At 42.9% G+C, this 20106-nt stretch overlaps 1 protein-coding gene across 3 annotated transcripts in view; it reads left to right on the top strand.

Annotated features, from left to right (window-relative positions):
* The window catches only part of PCSK6 (proprotein convertase subtilisin/kexin type 6), a gene marked incomplete at its 5' end in the record, with an annotated part of 195603 nt that overhangs the window by 151106 nt on the left and 24391 nt on the right, over positions 1–20106 (top strand). The window contains one exon of one of the 3 annotated variants that reach the window (XM_082618308.1): positions 17867–18102. The exons of the other annotated variants lie outside the window; for them this stretch is intronic. Coding sequence (XP_082474434.1) covers positions 17867–18087 — 221 coding nt within the window. The 3' untranslated portion in view covers positions 18088–18102. Of the gene's footprint in view, positions 1–17866; positions 18103–20106 lie in introns of those variants that run through there. 3 annotated transcript variants of the gene reach the window in all.

Genomic DNA, 20106 nt, shown 5'->3' with positions numbered 1-20106 from the left:
TCCAGGGAGCACTTGACTTCTGAGACCTCACTATGATTGACAGGTGTGGGCACGGTCCTTTATTTTTTTAACCCACCAGAGCTCTTGAAACACAATAGGCACTTAGGATAGATAGTTATCGATCTTTAAGGGTTTTTCCTATACACTCTGTGCCTGGCTTCAGTATCATTGATTAATCCATTCTTAGCAAATCTACCATTTTATAACACTCCCAGCAAATATCACCATGAAATTAAGGGATGTGGGGAGCTCGACTGAATGATTATAAAGTTCTCTGGAAGAGTGAGACTAGGGAGAGAAATTCTGAAAGAATTAAATGCAGATATTTAAACATATTTTTAAACTATAATAACTGTTGATGCCAGAATAGACAGATGAGTCAAGGGGACCAGAATAGATAGTCCACAAACAGAGCCGTGTAGACACACTAAGTGTAACATTTCAATCTGGCAGGGAAAGAATAAAGCGTTAAATAAAAGATATTGACAATTGGCTCACCATTTGGAAAGGAAATCATTATATTGGTAGATTTATACCCATAAAATTAGAAACTTCTGTTTGGCAAAAAATACCATAATATTAAAATCAGAAAAATATTTATGAAATATTTTGGACAAACTTGAGTCATTCGCAGATGGTCTTTTTCACTTCTCTGTAGCCCAAGGACTGCAAACTTTTTCCGTGAAGGGCTTTCTGGTCTCTGTGACAACAACAACTCTGCCATTTTAGTGCAAAAACAACCACAGAAAATATGTAAATGAAGAGCCTACTGTATTCTAACAGAGCTTTACAAAAACAGCCTGTGGCTGTAGCCTGTTTACATGTTGCAGTTGAACTGAGTACGTGCTCTGTTACTTGGTGATGAAGAGGCCTGTTTATTTGGGTATTTTTTGAGGCGTCGCATCCAGGCCCCATTTTCCCACACATGGAACCATATTGTCCCATGTGATGGTAAGTGTTTAACAACCTACCAGTGCTCTGGGGGGAAATTATGTATGTCTATATATCACATACGTTTATTATAAACTACTGACACAAAGTACGTGTAGAACAAAATTTACAAATAAAAATAAAAGATGCAATCTTCATACTGTAAATTCCATGTAGCCCATCGATATTCAGAGAATGCTTTCATTAATTTTCACCAGGGACTTCCCTGGAAGTCCAGTGGTTAAGACTCTGTGCTTCCACTGCAGGGGGCACGGGTTCAATCCCTGGTCAGGGAACTAAGATCCCACATGCCGTGAGGTGTGGCATGCATGCATCAATCAATCAATCAATCAATAAAATTTTCACCAAACTCTCTTATCCATGGCCAACCTATGGATGTAGTTGATGAGCAACTGTATTTCCGACATAAATATAGGTCTGAACTTCATTCATTTGTCAACAACACAAGCAACTTCTTTGCTGAATTGGATAATACTTTTCAAAAACTGGATAATTGGATAATACTTTTCAAATACTTTTCAAAAAAATTTTTATGCCACTCCCAGTGTAATGACTATAAATACAACACACTTTTAAGTTTAATCTGTTATTAACATTTTCTCTGTCACTTTCAGTCTAGAAAATCAACAATAAATGAAGTCCTTATTTGTTGCATTTGTCCATTTCCACGTATAAATTCTCCCACCATGACCAATTTCAAGCTACCAAGGTGTTGACTCTGAAGATAGAGTTGGGAGGAGATGCACATGCCACCAGTAGAGAATATTTCCATCGTGTAGACAGAATAGATGTAAATAACCCCCAGAGTATAGGAAATGACAAGATAAAGTAATTAGGAAGTGGTGATTTCTGAATATTTTGTTACCTTTGTTCTCAATATAATTTAATCATAATTTTATGTAGTTTAATTTTTAATAATGGTTATGTTAAGAACCCGCTCACAACATTCTTGAAAGTGTTAACAGTCAGCTGTATTAAGTCAATGTGAGCTGGCCCAGCACACCCCTGCATATTGGGAATTGTATAGGTAGAGGACTTCCTTTTTTTTTTTTTAATTTATTTTATTAAAATATAGTTCATGGGCTTCCCTGGTGGCACAGTGGTTGAGAGTTCGCCTGCTGATGCAGGGGACACGGGTTCGTGCCCCAGTGCAGGAAGATCCCACATGCCGTGGAGCGGCTGGGCCCGTGAGCCATGGCCGCTGAGCCTGCGTGTCCAGAGCCTGTGCTCCACAACGGGAGAGGCCACAACAGTGAGAGCCACATACTGCAAAAAATAATAATAATAATAATAAATAAATAAAATGTAGTTCATTTACAATGTTGTGTTAATTTCTGCTGTACAACAAAGTGATTCAGACACCCACTCCATCCCTCTGTGACCCGCTACCCCCTTGGCAACCACAAGTCTGTTCTCTATGTCTGTGAGTCTGTTTCTGTTTCGTAGATAAGTTCATTTGTGTCATATTTTAGATTCCACATATAAGTGAGATCATATGGTGTTTGTCTGTCTTTCTGACTTACTCCATTTAGTGTGATAATCTCTAGGTCCATCCATGTTGCTGCAAATGGCATTATTTCATTCTTTTTTATAGCTGAGTAATATTCCATCATATATATGTACCACATCTTCTTTATCCATTCAAGCATCAAGGGACATCTAGGTTGTTTCCATGTCTTGGCTATTGTGAATAGTGCTGCTATGAACATAGGGGTGCATGTATCTTTTCGAATTACAGTTTTGTCTGGGTATGTGCCCAGGAGTGGGATTGCTGGGTAATATGGTAGTTCTATTTTTAGTTTTTGAGGAACCTCCATACTGTTTTCCATAGTGGCTGCACCGATTTACATTCCCACTAACAGTGTACGAGGGTTCCTTTTTCTCCACACCCTCTCCAGCATTTGTAGACTTTTTAATAATGGCCATTCTGACTGGTGTGAGGTGGTACCTCACTGTAGTTTTGAGTTGCATTTCTCTGATACTTAGTGATGTTGAGCATCTTTTCATGTGTCTGTTGGCCACCTGTATGTCTTCTTTGGAGAAATGTCTATTTAGGTCTTCTCCCTTTTTTTAATTGGGTTATTTGTTTTTTTGTTATTGAGTTGTATGAGCTGCTTGTATATTTTGGAAATTAAGCCCTTGTCGGTTGCGTCATTTGCAAATACTTTCTCCCAGTCTGTAGGTTGTCTTTTTGTTTTGTTTTTGGTTTCCTTTGCTGTGCAAAAGCCCTTGTAAGTTTGATTAGGTCCCATTTGTTTGTTTTTGCTTTCATTTCTATTGCCTTGGGAGACTGACCTAAGAAAACATTGGTCCAATTTATGTCAGAGAATGTTTTGCCTATGTTCTCTTCTAGGAGTTTTATGGTGTCATGTCTAATATTTAAGTCTTTAAGCGATTTTGAGTTTATTTTTGTGTATGGTGGGAGGATGTGTTCTAACTTCATTGATTTGCGTGTGTCCAGCTTTCCCAACACCACTTGCATAGGAGACTGTCTTTTCCCCATTGTATAATCTTGCCTCCTTTGTCAAAGATTAATTGACTGTAGGTGTGTGGGTTTATTTCTGGGCTCTCTATTCTGTTCTGTTGATCCATATGTCTGTTTTTGTGCCAATACCATGCAGTTTTGATTACTGTAGCTTTGTAGTATTGTCTGAAATCTGGGAGAGTTGTTCCTCCTGCTTCGTTCTTCTTTCTCAGGATTGCTTTGGCAATTCTGGGTCTTTTATGGTTCCATATAAATTTTAGGATTATTTGTTCTAGTTCTGTGAAAAATGTCATGGATAATTTGATAGGGATCACATTCACTCTGTAGATTGCTTTGGATAGTATGGCCATTTTAACCTTGTTAATTCTTCCAATCCAGGAACATGGGACATATTTCCATTTCTTTGAATCATCTTAAATTTCTTTTATTAATGTTTTATAGTTCTCAGCATACAATTCTTTCAGCTCCTTGGTCAGGTTTATTCCCAAGTATTTTATTTTTTTGATGCAATTTTAAAAGGGCTTTTTTTTTTTTAACGTTCCCTCTCTATTTCATTGTTAGTGTAAAGAAACGCAACTGATTTCTGTATGTTAATCTTGTATCCTGCTACCTTGCTGAATTCTTTTATCAGTTTTAGTAGTTTTGTGTGTAGTCTTTAGGGTTTTCTGTATATACTATCATGTCATCGGCATATAACGACAATTTTACCTCTTTAGGGAAAGGCCTTTTTTTGTGATGAGCATACTTGAAGGTGGATACATCCAGCTGTGACCCAGGGTCAGACCTTACAAAGTGCTCTGACCCCAGCCCCAAAACTCCTGTTTATCCCAATAGCCAGCCCCCCCTGAGCAGAGCCTTGGTCCCTCCCCAAGGACCATTCAGCACAATCAGGAGCTCTTATTTCATTGGCTTATTTCTTTCCAAGACCCACTTGGAAGAGTAAGGTCTAATTGCCATTGGTTTAACTGCTTATTTACTAAATCAAACTCCTTTTTTTTTTTCTTTACTAAGTCTTGCTAATCAGTAAACAGTCATCATTTGAATTCTCAATATGCTAAAAAGTCATTTTTCCAAGGGGGATAATTAAAACAGTATTTGGTATAAAAAATTCCATACACAGGCAGACACCTTCTTCATCTCAAATCCCATGGTTAGATGATTGCAAACAGAGGTTTATACCGTTATAGCCTTAATATGTAAGGAATCACTAAGAAGTCTCACAGATCACTAAGAAATATGTGAAGCATCCCACTAGAAAAATAGGCAAAGAGCTTGAAAGAGCAATTCATGAAGAAAAATGACAAGCAGTAAACAAAAGCTATTTAATCTTTGCAGTACTGGAAGAAAGTACAAATTAAAACAGAGACAGGAAAGTAAATATCAGGATAACAAGCAAACAAGCGGAAGTTGCGGGGATTACAAAACAAAACCGAGAACGTGCCTGGCATTCTGCAGGTAGGGCCACAGCATGATCTTGTATAGAGAGCCTGAATATAGACGTAAAAAGGCCTGGGTCCCAGTTCCAGCTCCACCAACTACTGCCTAGGAGACCTTGTGAGTGATAATAACTCCCTTGTGGGCATGTTTGGGCACCTGATGTGAATGAACATTTCCAGCATGACCTGGCACGGGATGGGTTGTCATGGAAGCTCAGTCCCTTTTCCCCCTCTTCTCACATGTATAGGTTCTAACCGCAGCCTTTGGGAACTGGTCCATTTTCCCTCCGGGAAAGCTCCAGCCCAGAGGGAACAGGTAGAGACCTGCCTCCACACCTTTGAAGAAGATTAAACTGGCTGTGATTCTGGAGAGCCCAGGAATTTGGAAACAACAGAATCCAGGGGTGCTGTGCTGAGGACATGCTGGGTTGCCATCCAGCCAATTCTTTCAAGTTTGGAGCTCAGCAGGTCCATTTCTATCCTTTCTTCTTCTTAAGCAACATTTTTTCCAAACAAAAGCAAAAATTTGCTCACAGCTTGGTTTTGAAACTGCTGTGAGCAGATAATACACGGCAAACTGCCCTGGCCCTGAGTGGCTCTGTGTGCATGCAGTGAGTCCCGGGGCAGAGCCGTGTAAGATGTTCCCACACGTCTTGGCTTTCTTTGGAGCTGGCCCAGAGCACCTGACTCCACCGGCTCCCTTCCGTGGAATCCCATCTTTGGGTTTCTCCTTCCCCCAAACCTGAAAGGTGAAGCCGGGGCAAGATCAAAGAGGTCCAGGCAGCATTTGGTGTGTTTGCCAAAACGTGCGGAGTAAAGCTCCAGGGGCCCAGGTGAGTTACGAAGCTGGAACCTGCACCCCATTCACGCTGACCTGACTGAGAGGAGGCAGAGTGTGTGAGAAGCGGGTGGCGAGAGGGAGACCAGGCTCCGCAGAGCCCGGAGTCAGGCGCAGCATTCAGACCTGGGGACCCTGCGTGGGGTGAGCCCAGAGCAGAGCCTGGCAGGTGTGATCTGAGTTCCTGCCAGGCCACTTTCTGGCCTGGTTCTGGAACCTCTCAGCCTCCCTTCCTGCACACGTGTGACGCGAATAATAGTATCTGCATCACAGGCCTGGGTGAGGTCCAAATGTAGATTTTATGCGAACAGATACTTGGTGAGGAATTTTGAGGTTTTAGGGTTATGAGCTGAAACATCTAAAGCACTGACTGATAACTCTCAGTGTTATGCTCTCTCTTCTGTGTCACGTTCTGCATTTCTGCCTTAGCAAGCTGCGATGCTCCCTTGAATGGAAGGGAAGGGACCAAAGAAAGCCCAGGGAAGTCATTTTTTTCGAACTTTACTTGGGGTAGTTCATGCCTTCTGCATTGAGTCCTGTGTGTTGATTACACTTTACTCCCTACATCTCACACCGCACCCGCCGTGTGCTCCCCAGGTTGCCTTAGCCCCGCTGCCTTGGGGCCTCGCCTCTTGCCCAATGGAGAAGTCTGTCCCTACGTCAGCTCCCTCAGCCTCCACCAAAGTGAAGCCTCAGCTAGGGCACAGCTGCCTTGTTCCCACACAGGTAGGAGCTGCATTGGCCAGAGGGGGCCAATCAAACCCAAGAGGACGTGAGGAGGCTGTAACTTTTCTCTCCACTTCCAAGTGACATGTGAAATCCAGGCTTCCCAGTGTCGACTGAAAAAAAATGCATAACCTAAAAGTTGAGAGTTATGCTTTATTTGGCTGGCAAAGCTGAGGACTTAAGCCTGGGACATAGCCTCGCAGATAGTTCTGAGGGACTGCTCCGAAGAGGCAATGGGAAAGCCAGGATGTACAGGAGTTTTTGCAACGACGTAGTCAAAACATCAGAAGACTTTTGTCGATTAAAGAAAACCAGGGACTTCCCTGGCAGTCCATTGGTTAAGACTTCGCCTTCCAATGCAGGGGGTGTAGGTTCGATCCCTGGTCAAGGAGCTAAGATCCCACATGCCTCGAGCCAAAAAAACAAAACATAAAACAGAAGCAATATTGTAAAAAATTCAATAAAGACTTTAAAAATAGTCCACATCCAAAAAAAAAATCTTTAAAAGAAAACCAGACATCTCAAGTTAAGGAATTTAGTGCTATTCTGTGTATTGAAAGATGCAAGATTCTGGGCTCCCTGAAGTCATTCCTTTGATATGCTCCTCAGCTATCTGGGGCCAGTATCCTGCTTTTCTCCATCCTGAGTGCCCTTAGGGTGCACCGTTGGGGGTGGCTGCAGTGGCTGAGGGTAGCAGTGGGCAGCCCCTTTGTCTCCATCTGAGTTTCCTCAGGGCTCACGTCAGGGTGGCTGTACTGTGATGGCTTGATGGCTGCAACATCCTTTGTTTACTGATACAGCAGGTGATATTTTAGTTCACACCAGCATCTAGCCACCTGGAGGGGCAGGTAACACACCTGGGAGTGCACGGGAGGTTTGCCCAGGGAGAGCCGAGAGAGAGGCCTACATCCTTCCCACATGCCCCACAAAGCCCATTCGGAAGACCTCCCCTGGCCTAGCAACCTGCTGCTTTGGTGTGAAGTTGCAGCCAGCTTGGTACTTATTTCCCCCTTCTCGGCTGCCCCTCCTCCGCACTCCTGTTGCCCCAGGACTGCACCTCCCAGTGAAGCCTCAGCCCCTGGGCTTTGCCGCAGTGCTTGCTCTCTAGAGAATGTTGCCTAAAGCATGTGGTCAGTGGCAGACTAAGTGTGCGCTTCAGTAATCCCCGTGAACTACCGCGAGGAGTGGATCATCACGGGCATCCCGTTAGAACTGGTTGGGTGTGATTCTGCACTACAGGAAGTGCAGGACGTGGTCTCTCCTCTCTCCCCGGCGCTCAGCCCTTGGAACATGGCTGTAATAAGCAGGTGTTGGATGATGGAGTGAATGAAGGTACCCACAGCCCTGAACCTTGTTTAAATCAAGAGCTCATATAATTTGAATCAACTGTTTTCAGCTATGCACACTCAGTAACCCGTTTAATAATCAGTTAAAAGAGGTAGAAATTAGTCTCTCCAGTGTGACTGTTCCTTCCCTTTTTTCATCATAAAACGTTCCATGGTTTCTTGTGTTGACTTTAAAAATGCAGAACGTGAGACCTGCAAGTTAAGTTGTATTGGGGACAAAATGAGGACTGCAGTCCAGGAGACAGTGTTTCCGATAACTCTGAGAAATTGCTCCCACAGGACGAGGGGGGAGCCAGGATATATAGGAATTTTGCAACAAAGAGCAGGTAATTGGGAAAGTCAAAAAATTATTGTTAGGGCCTCCCTGGTGGCGCAGTGGTTGGGAGTCCGCCTGCCGATGCAGGGGATACGGGTTCGTGCCCCGGTCTGGGAGGATCCCATATGCCGCGGAGCGGCTGGGCCCGTGAGCCATGGCCGCTGGGCCTGCGCGTCCGGAGCCTGTGCTCCGCAACGGGAGAGGCCACAGCAGTGAGAGGCCCGCATACCGCAAAAAAAAAAAAAAAAAAAAAAAAAAAAAAAAAAAAATTTATTGTTAAATCAAGAAAGCCAGATATCTCAAGTTAAGGAATTTAGCGCTTATCTATGTATGGGAAGATGGAAGAGTCTGGGCTCACTGAAATCATTCCTTTGATGTGCACCTCAGCTATCTGGGGCCAGTATCCTGTATTTTCACATCCTGAGTTTCCTTAGGGCTCACTGCAGGGAGTGGCTGCAGTCTGATGGCTGCTAGATGGAAATATTCTTTTCAGCCCCGAGTTTCCTCAGGGCTCACTGACTCACGTTGGAGGGCTGCAGTCATTGATGACTGTGACATCCTGTGTTTATTGATATGGCAGGAAATATTCCATTTATAAATATACCATTTATCACTTGATTTCTGTTCAGTAGCTCTTTCATACACTTCCTCCTCCTGAGAGCATAGCTGTTCTCATTTTCTTGCTGGTGTTATTGACCACGGTTGAATTGACATCTGCTTTGAGCTAGACTTCACTTCCAAAAGAATGGAGATTTTGCAATCTGCCTTTGATGGCTCAATTTATCTCGTACTGGCAGCTTAGATTTCAAGCATGTGCCTTCTGTGCTGGCTTCCAAGTTTGTCACTAAACTCTCATTTCTGGAAAGTGTGATTATGGAGAATCGCTCCCGCTTCCTGGAAAGAACTGAGGACTCCGGGAGGTTTCCAGGCACCATACACATGGTGGTCCAAAAGTTCCATTTTTTACCCCATTTGCTTCGAAAGGACTCAAGTGTTTCAGTTGGTCTCGTTGCCTCCCTTCTGGTCTTTCAGGGGACTGTTATAGTGGTGCTGTTGCCCAAAGTCTCCTAGTTCAGGAGAAAAGGAAGCATGATACCCTGCTTGTTCAGGTGCATGTACATGAGTCATCTCTTTGTTCATCACCCTATGTCTCGCCTGGTCGTGGATGTAACAAAGAGATGAGTTTCTTCTTTAATATTTCATTTTTGCAAATAAAATACAAAATGTTGATGAAGATGAAAAATAAAATGTATGGGAAGAGGAAGAACTCTCCTGAAACCCCTTCCTTAGGTTCTCCACTGTTGCATCAGGTACAAAGGTGCACCTGCACTGGTCAGCATTCTGGCAGCCAGATCCCCCCCCCACCCCCTGCGCCAAGAATATGTAAGTGCATTTAATGTTTGAACATTTGACTTTGTTATTTTCAGAAGCATATCATGTTCAATATGTCTATATTTCCACTTGGTGTTTTTTCGTCTTGACGTTTTACTGCGTTCTAACCATGCTGCGTACATAACTTTGTATTTCTTTCTGTTACTTGCATATCAAGCGCTTTTTCATGTCCTTTTTTATCCTTTGTGAGCAGCATTTTATGTATTTTTATAATACTTAGCCAAGTAGAAATACCGTCGTTTACTTAGGCATCCTTCTATTGTTGGGACGCGTACATTGTTTTCTGGGGTTTTTGCTATTATAAACAGACAGCTTAGCGCAGAAAGCTTTCTCCTAAATTTAAAATTATTTCCTTGGGATCGTTCACCGGAAGTAAAATTACTAGGACAAATAAGCGGTGGAAACCACAAGTATACCTACGCTGGATACATTTTACTAATTTGCTTTTCAAAATGGTTGAACCAACATACAACTTCATCAGGCACAAGTAGGCACTCATTTGCCAGCTCTCGAGGAGATAAATGATATCTTTCCTTAATTTGCATTGCGATAATTACTAAGGAGGGTGAACACTTTTCCAAATGTTGGTGTACAAAGTGTGTGTGTGTTTTTAATTGCCCTTTTTCTTTTTTTCCAGAGAATAGTCAGTATTGTTATTAAGCTAATAGGTACTCCATGTAAAATACAAATTTAATAACCCTTTCTGGGTCATAGCTCCTATAAATATTTTTTTCTGGTCTGTTATTTGACTTATATATATTTTTAAGATAATCTTAAATTTCTTCTCCAGAGTTTTGATAATTCTTTTTTTTATTCCCAGTTTGTTTGTGATTTGATTTTTTTCAGAATCTGTTTGATTTGGGTTTTTTTTTTTTAGTATAAGGTAAATATTTTTCATAAATTGCTAACGAATTACCCCAAAACAAAGACAAAATCGAAACGTTAAGAGATGTTGTGGGCTTCTGCATCTGGCAACAGAAAGACCAAGAATAGGACAACTAGCAAAGCAACTAAAATATACAAAACAAGTTGTGAAAATAAGTCCAGCCGTATTGATAGTTTCAATAAAGGTAAATAGATTGCTTCATTTAGAAGACAAAGATTGTCAGACTAGATTTTTTACATGTGTTTGCTTTTGTGCCGGGCGTATTTGATTTACCTACCAGACCCCTGTGCACTCCTGTCTGCCTCACTCTGCCTGAGACTGGTCTATACACAAACTGTCTGCCTGTGGCTGGTGGTGGAGTTCAGCCAGAGGGAAACTCCAGCAGGAGAATGGAAGGAGGAAGGAGATGTTTCTTTCAGAGTTATTTATCCCTCCAGCATCCCTCGGGGTCACAGCCCCACCCTCCCCTTGCCGGTAGACTATTGTACACTTATGGGCTAAACACCCCTTCTGTTTCTAGCCCCGGGGAACTCCATCGTCCCCTGTGGCTCTGTTTTGCTCTGCTGACACCTCTGTAAATGGTCTCTTTATTAAAGCCTTATTGGATTATCCTAGTTTAATTATGCTGTCTTCTTCCTGCTAGGACAGACTGATGGAACTATATGTAAGAACAATATCTAAAATATAAGAAAACTGCAAAGTTAAAAATAAAGTGCATGGGAAAAGATAGACCCAGCAAATGCTAACCAAAGAAAGCTGATGTAGTTACGTTAACATCAGACAAACAGAAACGTTATGGTGAAAAGCAATCCCAAAGCTGAAGGGGGTCACTGCGCGTTGATAAAAGATTTGGTTCAATTCTAACGTGGCCTCGAAATATATAATGCAAAAATTTGTTAAAGCTCCAAAGAGAAAAATACAGACTCACACCCAAGGTGGGAGATTTGGCACACCTCAAATATATTTGATAGACAAAATAGCAAAAATCAGTAGGAAGAGAAGATTTGAACTTCACAGTTGACAATTTAGGTCTAACCAATGGACCTACACCCAACAACCAAAGAACACACTTGCCTTTCAATCACAGGTGGATTATTCCTGAAAATTGGCCACGTAGTAGACCATTTGGCAAACTTCAGAGTATTTCCAAGGATTGGTAGTATATAAGCCCTGTCCTCTGAGATTACAGGTAAGAAATCAAAATTTAAAAGATAACTAGAAAAAGCCCATACATTTGATAGTTAAAAAACACTTCTAAACAACTCATGTGTCAAAGGAAAATAATCATAATTTAATAGGGAGGGACTTCCTTGGTGGCACAGTGGTTAAGAATCCACCTGCCAATGCAGGGGACATAGGTTCGAGCCCTGGTCTGGGAAGATCCCACATGCTGCGGAGCGACTAAGCCCACGTGCCACAGCTACTCAGCCTGCACTCTAGAGCCCATGTGCCACAACTACTGAGCCTGTGTGCCACAACTACTGAAGCCCATGCGCCTAGAGCCTGTGCTCCACAACAAGAGAAGCCACCACAATGAGAAGCCCGCACACCACAATGAAGAGTATCCCCCGCCTGCTGAAACTACAGAAAGCCCGTGTGCAGCAACAAACACCCAATGCAGCCAAAAATAAATAAATAAAATAAATAAATTTATTTTTTAAAAAGGATAATAATAATAATTTAATAGGGAATCTTTGGAACTGGATGATAATAAAAATACTGCATATCCAAACAGGTAATGCAGGTGAAGTAGGGATGAGAGAGGAATGTACGTTCCCAACTGCATGTGTTAGAAAAGAAGAAAGGCTAAAGATTGATGATAGGTGCTTTGTGTCCACCTAGAGGGGTGGGATAGGGAGGGTGGGAGGGAGACGCAAGAGGCAGGAGATATGGAGATGTATGTATATGTATAGCTGATTCACTTTGTTTTACAGCAGAAACTAACACGATATTGTAAAGCAGTTATACTCCAATAAAGATGTTAAAAAAAAAAAGATTGATGGTAGAAAATGACCAGCAACATAAACTCAAAGAAAGCAGAAAAAATGAATTTTTAAACTAGCAGAAATCAATGAAATAGAAAACAAACGTACATAGAGAGAATTGACAAAAGCCCTAAGTTGGTCCTTTGAAGACACTAATAAAATTGATAAACCTCTGGGAAGACTGGTCAAGGAAAAAACTGAGAATATAGTTGACCCTTGGACAGCACAGGTTTGAACTGCGCAGGCCCACTTAGATGCAAATTTTTTTTTTTTTCAATTAATAAGAACTACAGTCCAACACAGTCTGTGGCTGGTTGAATCTGCAGATGCAGGGCTGGCTGTAAAGTTATAGATGGGGGTTGGCACCCCAGACCCCTGCGTTGTGCAAGGGTCATCTGTATATAATTTCACGAATGAAAAAGTACAACGTTATTATAGATCCTGTATACATCAAAGTTATTATAAGAAGATATTATAAACAACTTTGTGACCAAAAAATGAAATGTTAAGTGAAATGACCAAAAATAATGTAACAGCAAAATTGACACAAGAAGAAACAAAAATTAAAATTGTGTGATTAAAGAAATTGATTCTGTAATTTAAAAGAAAACTCAGGGCTGGTTAGATGCACTGACAGATTCTACTAAACATTTAAATGGAAGAAAGGTAATGTCAGTATTCCACAGACTCTTCCAGACAGTAGAAAAAGAGGGGAAAAAAGAGTCTCCAGTTAGTTTGATGAAGCCTGAATATCCTTGATACCAACTCCCAACAGCCCACTATGAGAAGGGAGGCTTTTCAGCCAGTGTCACTTGGGAACGTAAATAGGAAAATCCCAAGTTCAATATTAACAAACTAAATCCAACAGTATTTTTTTAAAGTTCCTCTTTTCCTGTCTCTTTTGGATTAAATATTTTTGAATATTCCATCTTATTTCCTTTAGGATTTTTAGCCTATTTTGTGATTGTCGCTGTAGACTTGGAGTTAATACTCCTCCCCACTTTCTGCTGTAGTTGTGTGCTATATGTAACTTCTGTACACATTACAAACTCCATCTTGCAGGGATATTTTTGCTTTAAAGACAGTCATTGTCTTTTAAAGAAATTAAGAGAGAAAAAAAAAAGCTACTCTTTTATATTTACCTACATGGTCACCATTTCTGGTACTCTGTTCTTTCCTGTAGATCCAGATTTTCATCTGTGACCATTTTCCTTCTATCTGAAGAACTTCCTTCACCATTTCTTATCATGCTGGTCTGCTGGCCATGAATTTGCTCTGCTTGGATTTATTCCAAAATATCTTTATTTCAACCCATCTTCAGTTTGTTTTTTAAAATAGGTTTTTTTACTGACACACTGATTTTGACTCTGCTTAGAGGAAGCCATTGTGATGGTGCTGTGACTCCACCCATTTTTTAAAATTAATTAATTTATTTTTGGCTGTGTTGGATCTTTGTTGCTGTGTGTGGACTTTCTCAAGTTGTGGTGAGCAGGGGCTACTCTTTGTTGTGGTGTGCAGGCTTCTCATTGCGGTGGCTTCTCTTGTTGCAGAGCACAGGCTCTAGGTGCATGGGCTTTAGTAGTTGAGGCACATGGGCTTCAGTAGTTGGGGCACACAGGCTCACTATTTGTGGATCACGGGCTCTAGAGCACAGGCTCAGTAGTTGTGGTGCACGGGCTTAGTTGCTCCGCGGCATGTGGGATCTTCCCAGACCAGGGCTCAAACCCGTGTCCCCTGCATTGGCGGGTGGATTCTTAACCACTGTGCCACCAGAGAAGTCCTCCACCCATTTTTGAATGGTTGTTTTCTCTAGATCTAGGTTGGCAGTATTTTTTATTTGTTTATGGCTGCATTGGGTCTTCGTTGCTGCATGCGGGCTCTCTCTAGTTGTGGCAGGCGGGGGCTACTCTTCGTTGTGGTGCATAGGTTTCTCATTGTGGTGGCTTCTCTTGTTGCAGAGCACGGGCTCTAGGCACACGGGCTTCAGTAGTTGTGGCTTGTGGGCTCTAGAGCACAGGCTCAGTAGTTGCGGTGCATGGGCTTAGTTGCTCCATGGCATGTGGGATCTTCCCGGACCAGGGCTTGAACCCGTGTCCCCCGCATTGGCAGGCAGATTCTTAACCACTGCACCACCAGAGAAGCCCTATTTTTTTTTTCATTTCAGTACTTTAAAGATATTACATTTTCTTCTTATCTCCATTGTTTCTGGTAGGAAGTGCTTGCATTTACTATGAAAACAAACGTTGTTTACATCTAAGCTATCTGGCGTGCAAGGATAACATTTCCTTTCCCATTTTGTTCAGGCTAGCAAGTTTGCCAAATACAAAATCAATAAACCAAAAGTGCTTTTTCACATTTCAGCATGCAGAACTTCTAATCATTCTAAGTGCCTCACTGCTAAATATAGAAGGACCTCCACACATTCAGGAAGATTATGCAACATTAGAACAGACACAAACCCTGAAGAGAATAAACTTGGAGGTAAGAGGGAATTCAGGCAGGAAAAGCAAACAAAAGCACAACAACAGGGCCTCCCTGGTGGCGCAGTGGTTGAGAGTCCGCCTGCCGATGCAGGGGATACGGGTTCGTGCCCCGGTCTGGGAGGATCCCATATGCCGCGGAGCGGCTGGGCCCGTGGGCCATGGCCGCTGAGCCTGCGCGTCCGGAGCCTGTGCTCCGCAACGGGAGAGGCCACAACAGTGAGAGGCCCGCGTACGGAAAAAAAAAAAAAAAAGCACAACAACAGCAAAACTTCAAAAAAACTAGAGTTGATGTTCCAAGATAGAAAACCCAAGTAGGGAAAAGGCCAGTTCTTCTTCCCTCCTGTGTTTCTCTCCTGTGTGTCTCCTTTATTGTTAACACAGAACTCTTAACTTCTGGTACTTCTAGTCACCAAATGTGTGGGGTTTTCCCCCCACAGCAAACAATTCTCTGCAGCAGCATCTGGGTGTCCTCCGATGCAACCCAATCCTGGCACCACCTACCCGGGGACAGAGTCAGGCCCCACAGGCTAATAAGGGCTCAGTCCCACAAGACTGTCCCCCGCACACATACACACACACACTTCGGACACCAGTTGTAAGCCTGGGTTATCACCTGTGTTTTTGACCGACTGCCCTGTAGATCTAAAGACCCCCTCCTTGGGTTCAGTTAATTTTCTAGAGCTGCTCACAAAACTCAAGGAAACACTTGCTTACATTTACCAGTTTATTAAAGGCTATGATAAAACGGTACAGAGGAACAGCCAGGGGAAGAGATACACAGGGTCTGTGAGGGTCCCTAGTGAAGGAGCCTCTGTCCTTGTGGAGTTGGGATGCATCACCCTCCTGGGTAGATGTCTTCACCCACCTAGCAGCTCCCTGAACCCCATGCTATTGGGATTTTCTGGAGGCCTCCTCATGTAGGCGCGGTCAATTACCAACTCCGTTTTTCGCCCTTCTCCCCTCTAGAGAAATGGGGGGTGGGGCTGAAAAGTCCAAGCTCCGAATCCTGGCTTGGTCTTTCTGGTGACCAGCCCCCATCCAGGAACCACCCAGGAGCCCACCAGAGTCACCTCATTAGAACAAAAGTTGCTCCTAGTATTTTTTTCACTTGGGAATTGACAAGGGTTTTAGGAGCCCTGTGCCAGGAACCGGGGGTAGGAACCAATATATAATTTCTATTATCTCATAGGTATCCTCAGGGAAGATTAAGTATTTCAGTGCTGAAATAAGAACAGGATGCTGCATTTTAAAAAGGAACATTGGGAGGACCAGATAAATGACTTGAAATTTTAAAATATGAGGCAAAAATTAGAAAGGCAAGAGATAGGTTGGAGGAGGAAGCCTCCCAGAAAATGAAGAGGGAGTGGGGTGGGCATGTGGAGGATAGTGTAAGAGAAAGGATTCTCGATGTCCTGGGTAAGGAGGCACTGGACGATGGCTAGAATTCAGGAGCTTGGACAGAGCACATGAGCATTTACCCTAGAAGGGCCCGCTCGGAGCCTGACAAGAGGCTGAGTCTCGGGCAGGACGCGGAAAGGTGGAGAGGGTGGCGGGAAGGACCGCTGTCCTGTTATAGCCCGTGTAGCAGACTTTGTCTTTTCAAACCGTTAATTTATTACTTTGAACTAACTGAAAAACGTTGAAAGGTGGTATTTTAGTGTTCTCTATCTCACCCTGTAGGTGCCGTTAAGAAAAGTGCGGTTTTGTGTGTTACCAAAATGTACAAGTGATTGTTCTTTACCTGATATGTGTGCTTCCACACTTCACCCAAAGAAACACTGGCGCTTGGGATTCTGAGATACTCCTTCTGGCACTGAAAATACCATTTTGAAAGGTTTTTATGGCTACGAGATCATAGGGAAGATTCTCCCATCTGCCCGGCTTTACTTCCAGCTCTGGAGGTGTACACGCATGTGTGTATGTGTGCATGTCCATAGGGGACACATACATGTGTGCACTCTTCCTTCTTCTTTTCTAGGCCATTTCCTAAATTCTCTCTATCTTCCTACCTCTTGCTTGCCGTAATGTGGACTTAAAGCACATTTATAACTATGTTAAATTCATTGAGTAAAGGTTGATATTTCTGTGAGTGTATAATAGTTCATATAACGGCTTTATTGAAATATAATTCACACAGCATAAAATTCACCCTTTTAAAGCATCCTTGTATATTTTTATAAACAGAAGGAGGAGAGCCTTTTTAATCCCTTTACCCAAACCTCTGCGTTAAACTTTGTAAACAGGTTCCCTGGACCTCAGAAGGAAAAGGCTTCCCCTGGAGTGTTATTTAGACTGAAGCATATTTCTTGATTATAGGCTTCTCTTTCTTTACTGTGTTTCGACTAAAGAATTTCTCCCTGAATGTTGTAAGTGTTTGGCGGGGGGAGAATTAATAAATTCTTTATTTATTGTTAATAGCTTCTCTTATGGCCAAAGAAAACCCAGGAATTCAAAAGTATTAGCTCAGAGTCCTTAATCTAACAAAACCTTTCCCCTGCTCTTAGCTGGTTTGTCTCCAATTGTAAATTCCCCTCTCAAGGATTTTTAATGCTTAATTCAAAATGCTGGAAGAGAAAAGCTTCATTACTGCTGGTACTTTCTTATTGGCAAATTCAACCTCAGTCTTCCCTTAATTCTCATCCTTTCTTTGAATAGGAATAATCCTGTTTGTTCATTACAAATTCAATTCATTGAGGGGGGAACTGCATTGAAGATGATGAATGATGATAAAGCCATTTATCGGCAGCCTCTGGGGCATTAGCTAGGATTATCCTCTGCCTCTCACAAGCAGTGCTGGCCCTGAGTGTTTAAGCAGGTGGATTTACCGTTTTTCTTCTAGGGGCTCAGGAATCTGATGGAGAGAAAGCCAGGGAATTTGGCCTTGGGCATCTTTTCAGACCTCTTCTAGGAAATTAAGGAATGAATGATACTAGTTGGGTTTTGTAAGGGTAAGCTTGAACAGGCACGCTGACGTCTTGACTAGTAACCAATACACTCTTGTTAAACGCTTTGTCCAAAGCAGACCAACATTCCGAAGTCCTCCCACCTCTGGATGGCAGTTCTGTGGAGTGTGGACTGGGTCTCTGGTCTGGTGTAGCCCTGGATTGTTCTTCTGCTTCTTCCTTGGTTCTTCCCTCCAGGTGTCTCATCTCCTCAAAGCGAGGGCAGGCTCTAGGCATGGTGAGCGTGGTGGGACCTGGTCCTCGCGTGGGCTGGACCCTTGGGGTCATGGATAAGTGTTGACTCAGCGAGAGGAGAGGACCACCCTAAAGCCTAGAGCCCAGAGCTGCATGTTCCTGTGCATCTCTGCCTTACCCTGTGATGCCAAGTCACTGGTGTCTGATCCTTCTGACTCGCCCCAGGTGGGACTGCGGGTTGGAGGCGGGCTGTATACCAGGTGGGCTTCTTCCCGGGGGCGCTGTGGTCCGTTACCTGGCAGTTTCTGACTCAAGCCTCATGAGATGCCAGACTCCATGAAGGGGTTATTGGGCCCCTTAACATTATGTGTCAAGAGCCTTCACAACGTTGTATTCTCTCTGGAGAATCTGCCTGGGGAGAGTAGTTCAGATGCAGCAAGTGATATTTCCTGCAAATTCATGTATAAAAGCAAAAATGAAAAGGAAACTGAAACACGTGTCCTGTTATAACCTATTATGAGAGATTGGTTATGAAAATGCTTATATTCATACAGTGAAATAGTTTGCTGATATTTTAAGATATCAGTGTATTAATTTAGCAAACATTTATTGAGCACACATACCAGAAACTTGCCACACGCTGAGGCCAGTATGCCACGTAAGAAAGGCACATTCCTGCCCACGTGACAACTCTGGTCTGATGAAGGGGAGAAGACAATAAAAGGGTGAAGAAATGATTTCTGGATGTGATTAACATGATGCTGAGTTAGAGAAGAAAGATAAATTGCTGTCCTGCATGATTTCAACTATGTGAAAAACAAACATGCATAGAAAGTAGCCAAGAGGAGAATATGCCAGGCAAGTTAGAGGTGATTTTTATTTTCTTCTTTATTTGTTTCTCAGATTCTCAACCACTGCGCCACCAGGGAAGCCCTGTTTCTAGATTTTTAAATTAAACTCAATTTTTAAAATTCATGTGTGTGAAAGGTAATATAATATATGCCATGGTTTGTTTGTTTTTTAATCAAACAATCCAGAAGAGAAAACAATAAAAATGAAGTCTTTCTTCCATTCCTGAACCCCAGCCTCCCGTCCCGGGCCCCTCCTGCAAGGCAGTTCCTACTGCTGGTTTCTTGGAATTATTTTTTTCTTTTCAGCTTTATTGAGATACAATTGACATGTAGCACTGATAAATGTAAGGCATACAGCTTAATGACTTACACATATTGGGAAATGATTGCCCCAGTAAGTTTCGTTAATATCCATCATCTCTTATAGACACACACAAAGAAAGAGGAAAAAAACTGGGTTTTTTCCTTGTGATGAGAACTCGTAGGATCTGCTCCCTGGTTTCTTGGAATTCATTCCGCTCTCCCCTCTCACCCAGGGTGTGTGCTGATCCCAAGCTTAGATCAGCCCCTCTTCTCTTGTTTGTCCTACCAAAACTCTATCCGAAAATAAGAATCTAATTTTAGTGATGAGGCCTTTGGTGGGTGTTTTTGGAGACATCATATAGGATTGAAATAACTCGATTCAAATTATAGCTCACAGAGCCCTTGTTCCCTGCCCTGTAGTTATTATGCTCCCCCTTAATGACAGTTCATCACTCAGCAGTTCAAATGTCCAGAGCCTTTGTGGTTTTGAAATGTAGCTTTAATTTGATCCCTGGGAGTTGAGAACGGATGATCGTTCATAGACAGGCCCTGTGTTTGCTGCACCTGCACCCGTGTGAAGTATCAATACTTCTCATGTAAGCGTCGCTCACTGCGTTAGGGAAATGGCCACGGAAAGAGCCCGGCCCTTTGGAGACCATGTCCTGGGAGACAGTCAGCTCAGGACAGTTCTTTTCTTTTTTTTTTTTTTTTTTTTTTTTTTTTTGCAGTACACGGACCTCTCACTGCTGTGGCCTCTCCCGTGGCGGAGCACAGGCTCCGGACATGCAGGCTCAGCGGCCATGGCTCACAGGCCCAGCCGCTCTGCGGCATGTGGGATCTTCCCGGACCGGGGCACGAACCCGTGTCCCCTGCATCAGCAGGTGGACTCTCAACCACTGCGCCACCAGGGAAGCCCCAGGACGGTTCTTTTGAATCGAAGGACCCACATCCTTCAATCCTGGCCAGGCCAG

This window comes from Mesoplodon mirus, assembly GCF_964341445.2.
Source record: "Mesoplodon mirus genome assembly, chromosome: 4".
NCBI classification, from domain to species: domain Eukaryota; kingdom Metazoa; phylum Chordata; class Mammalia; order Artiodactyla; family Ziphiidae; genus Mesoplodon; species Mesoplodon mirus.
This window is presented reverse-complemented; position numbering and strand designations above follow the sequence as displayed.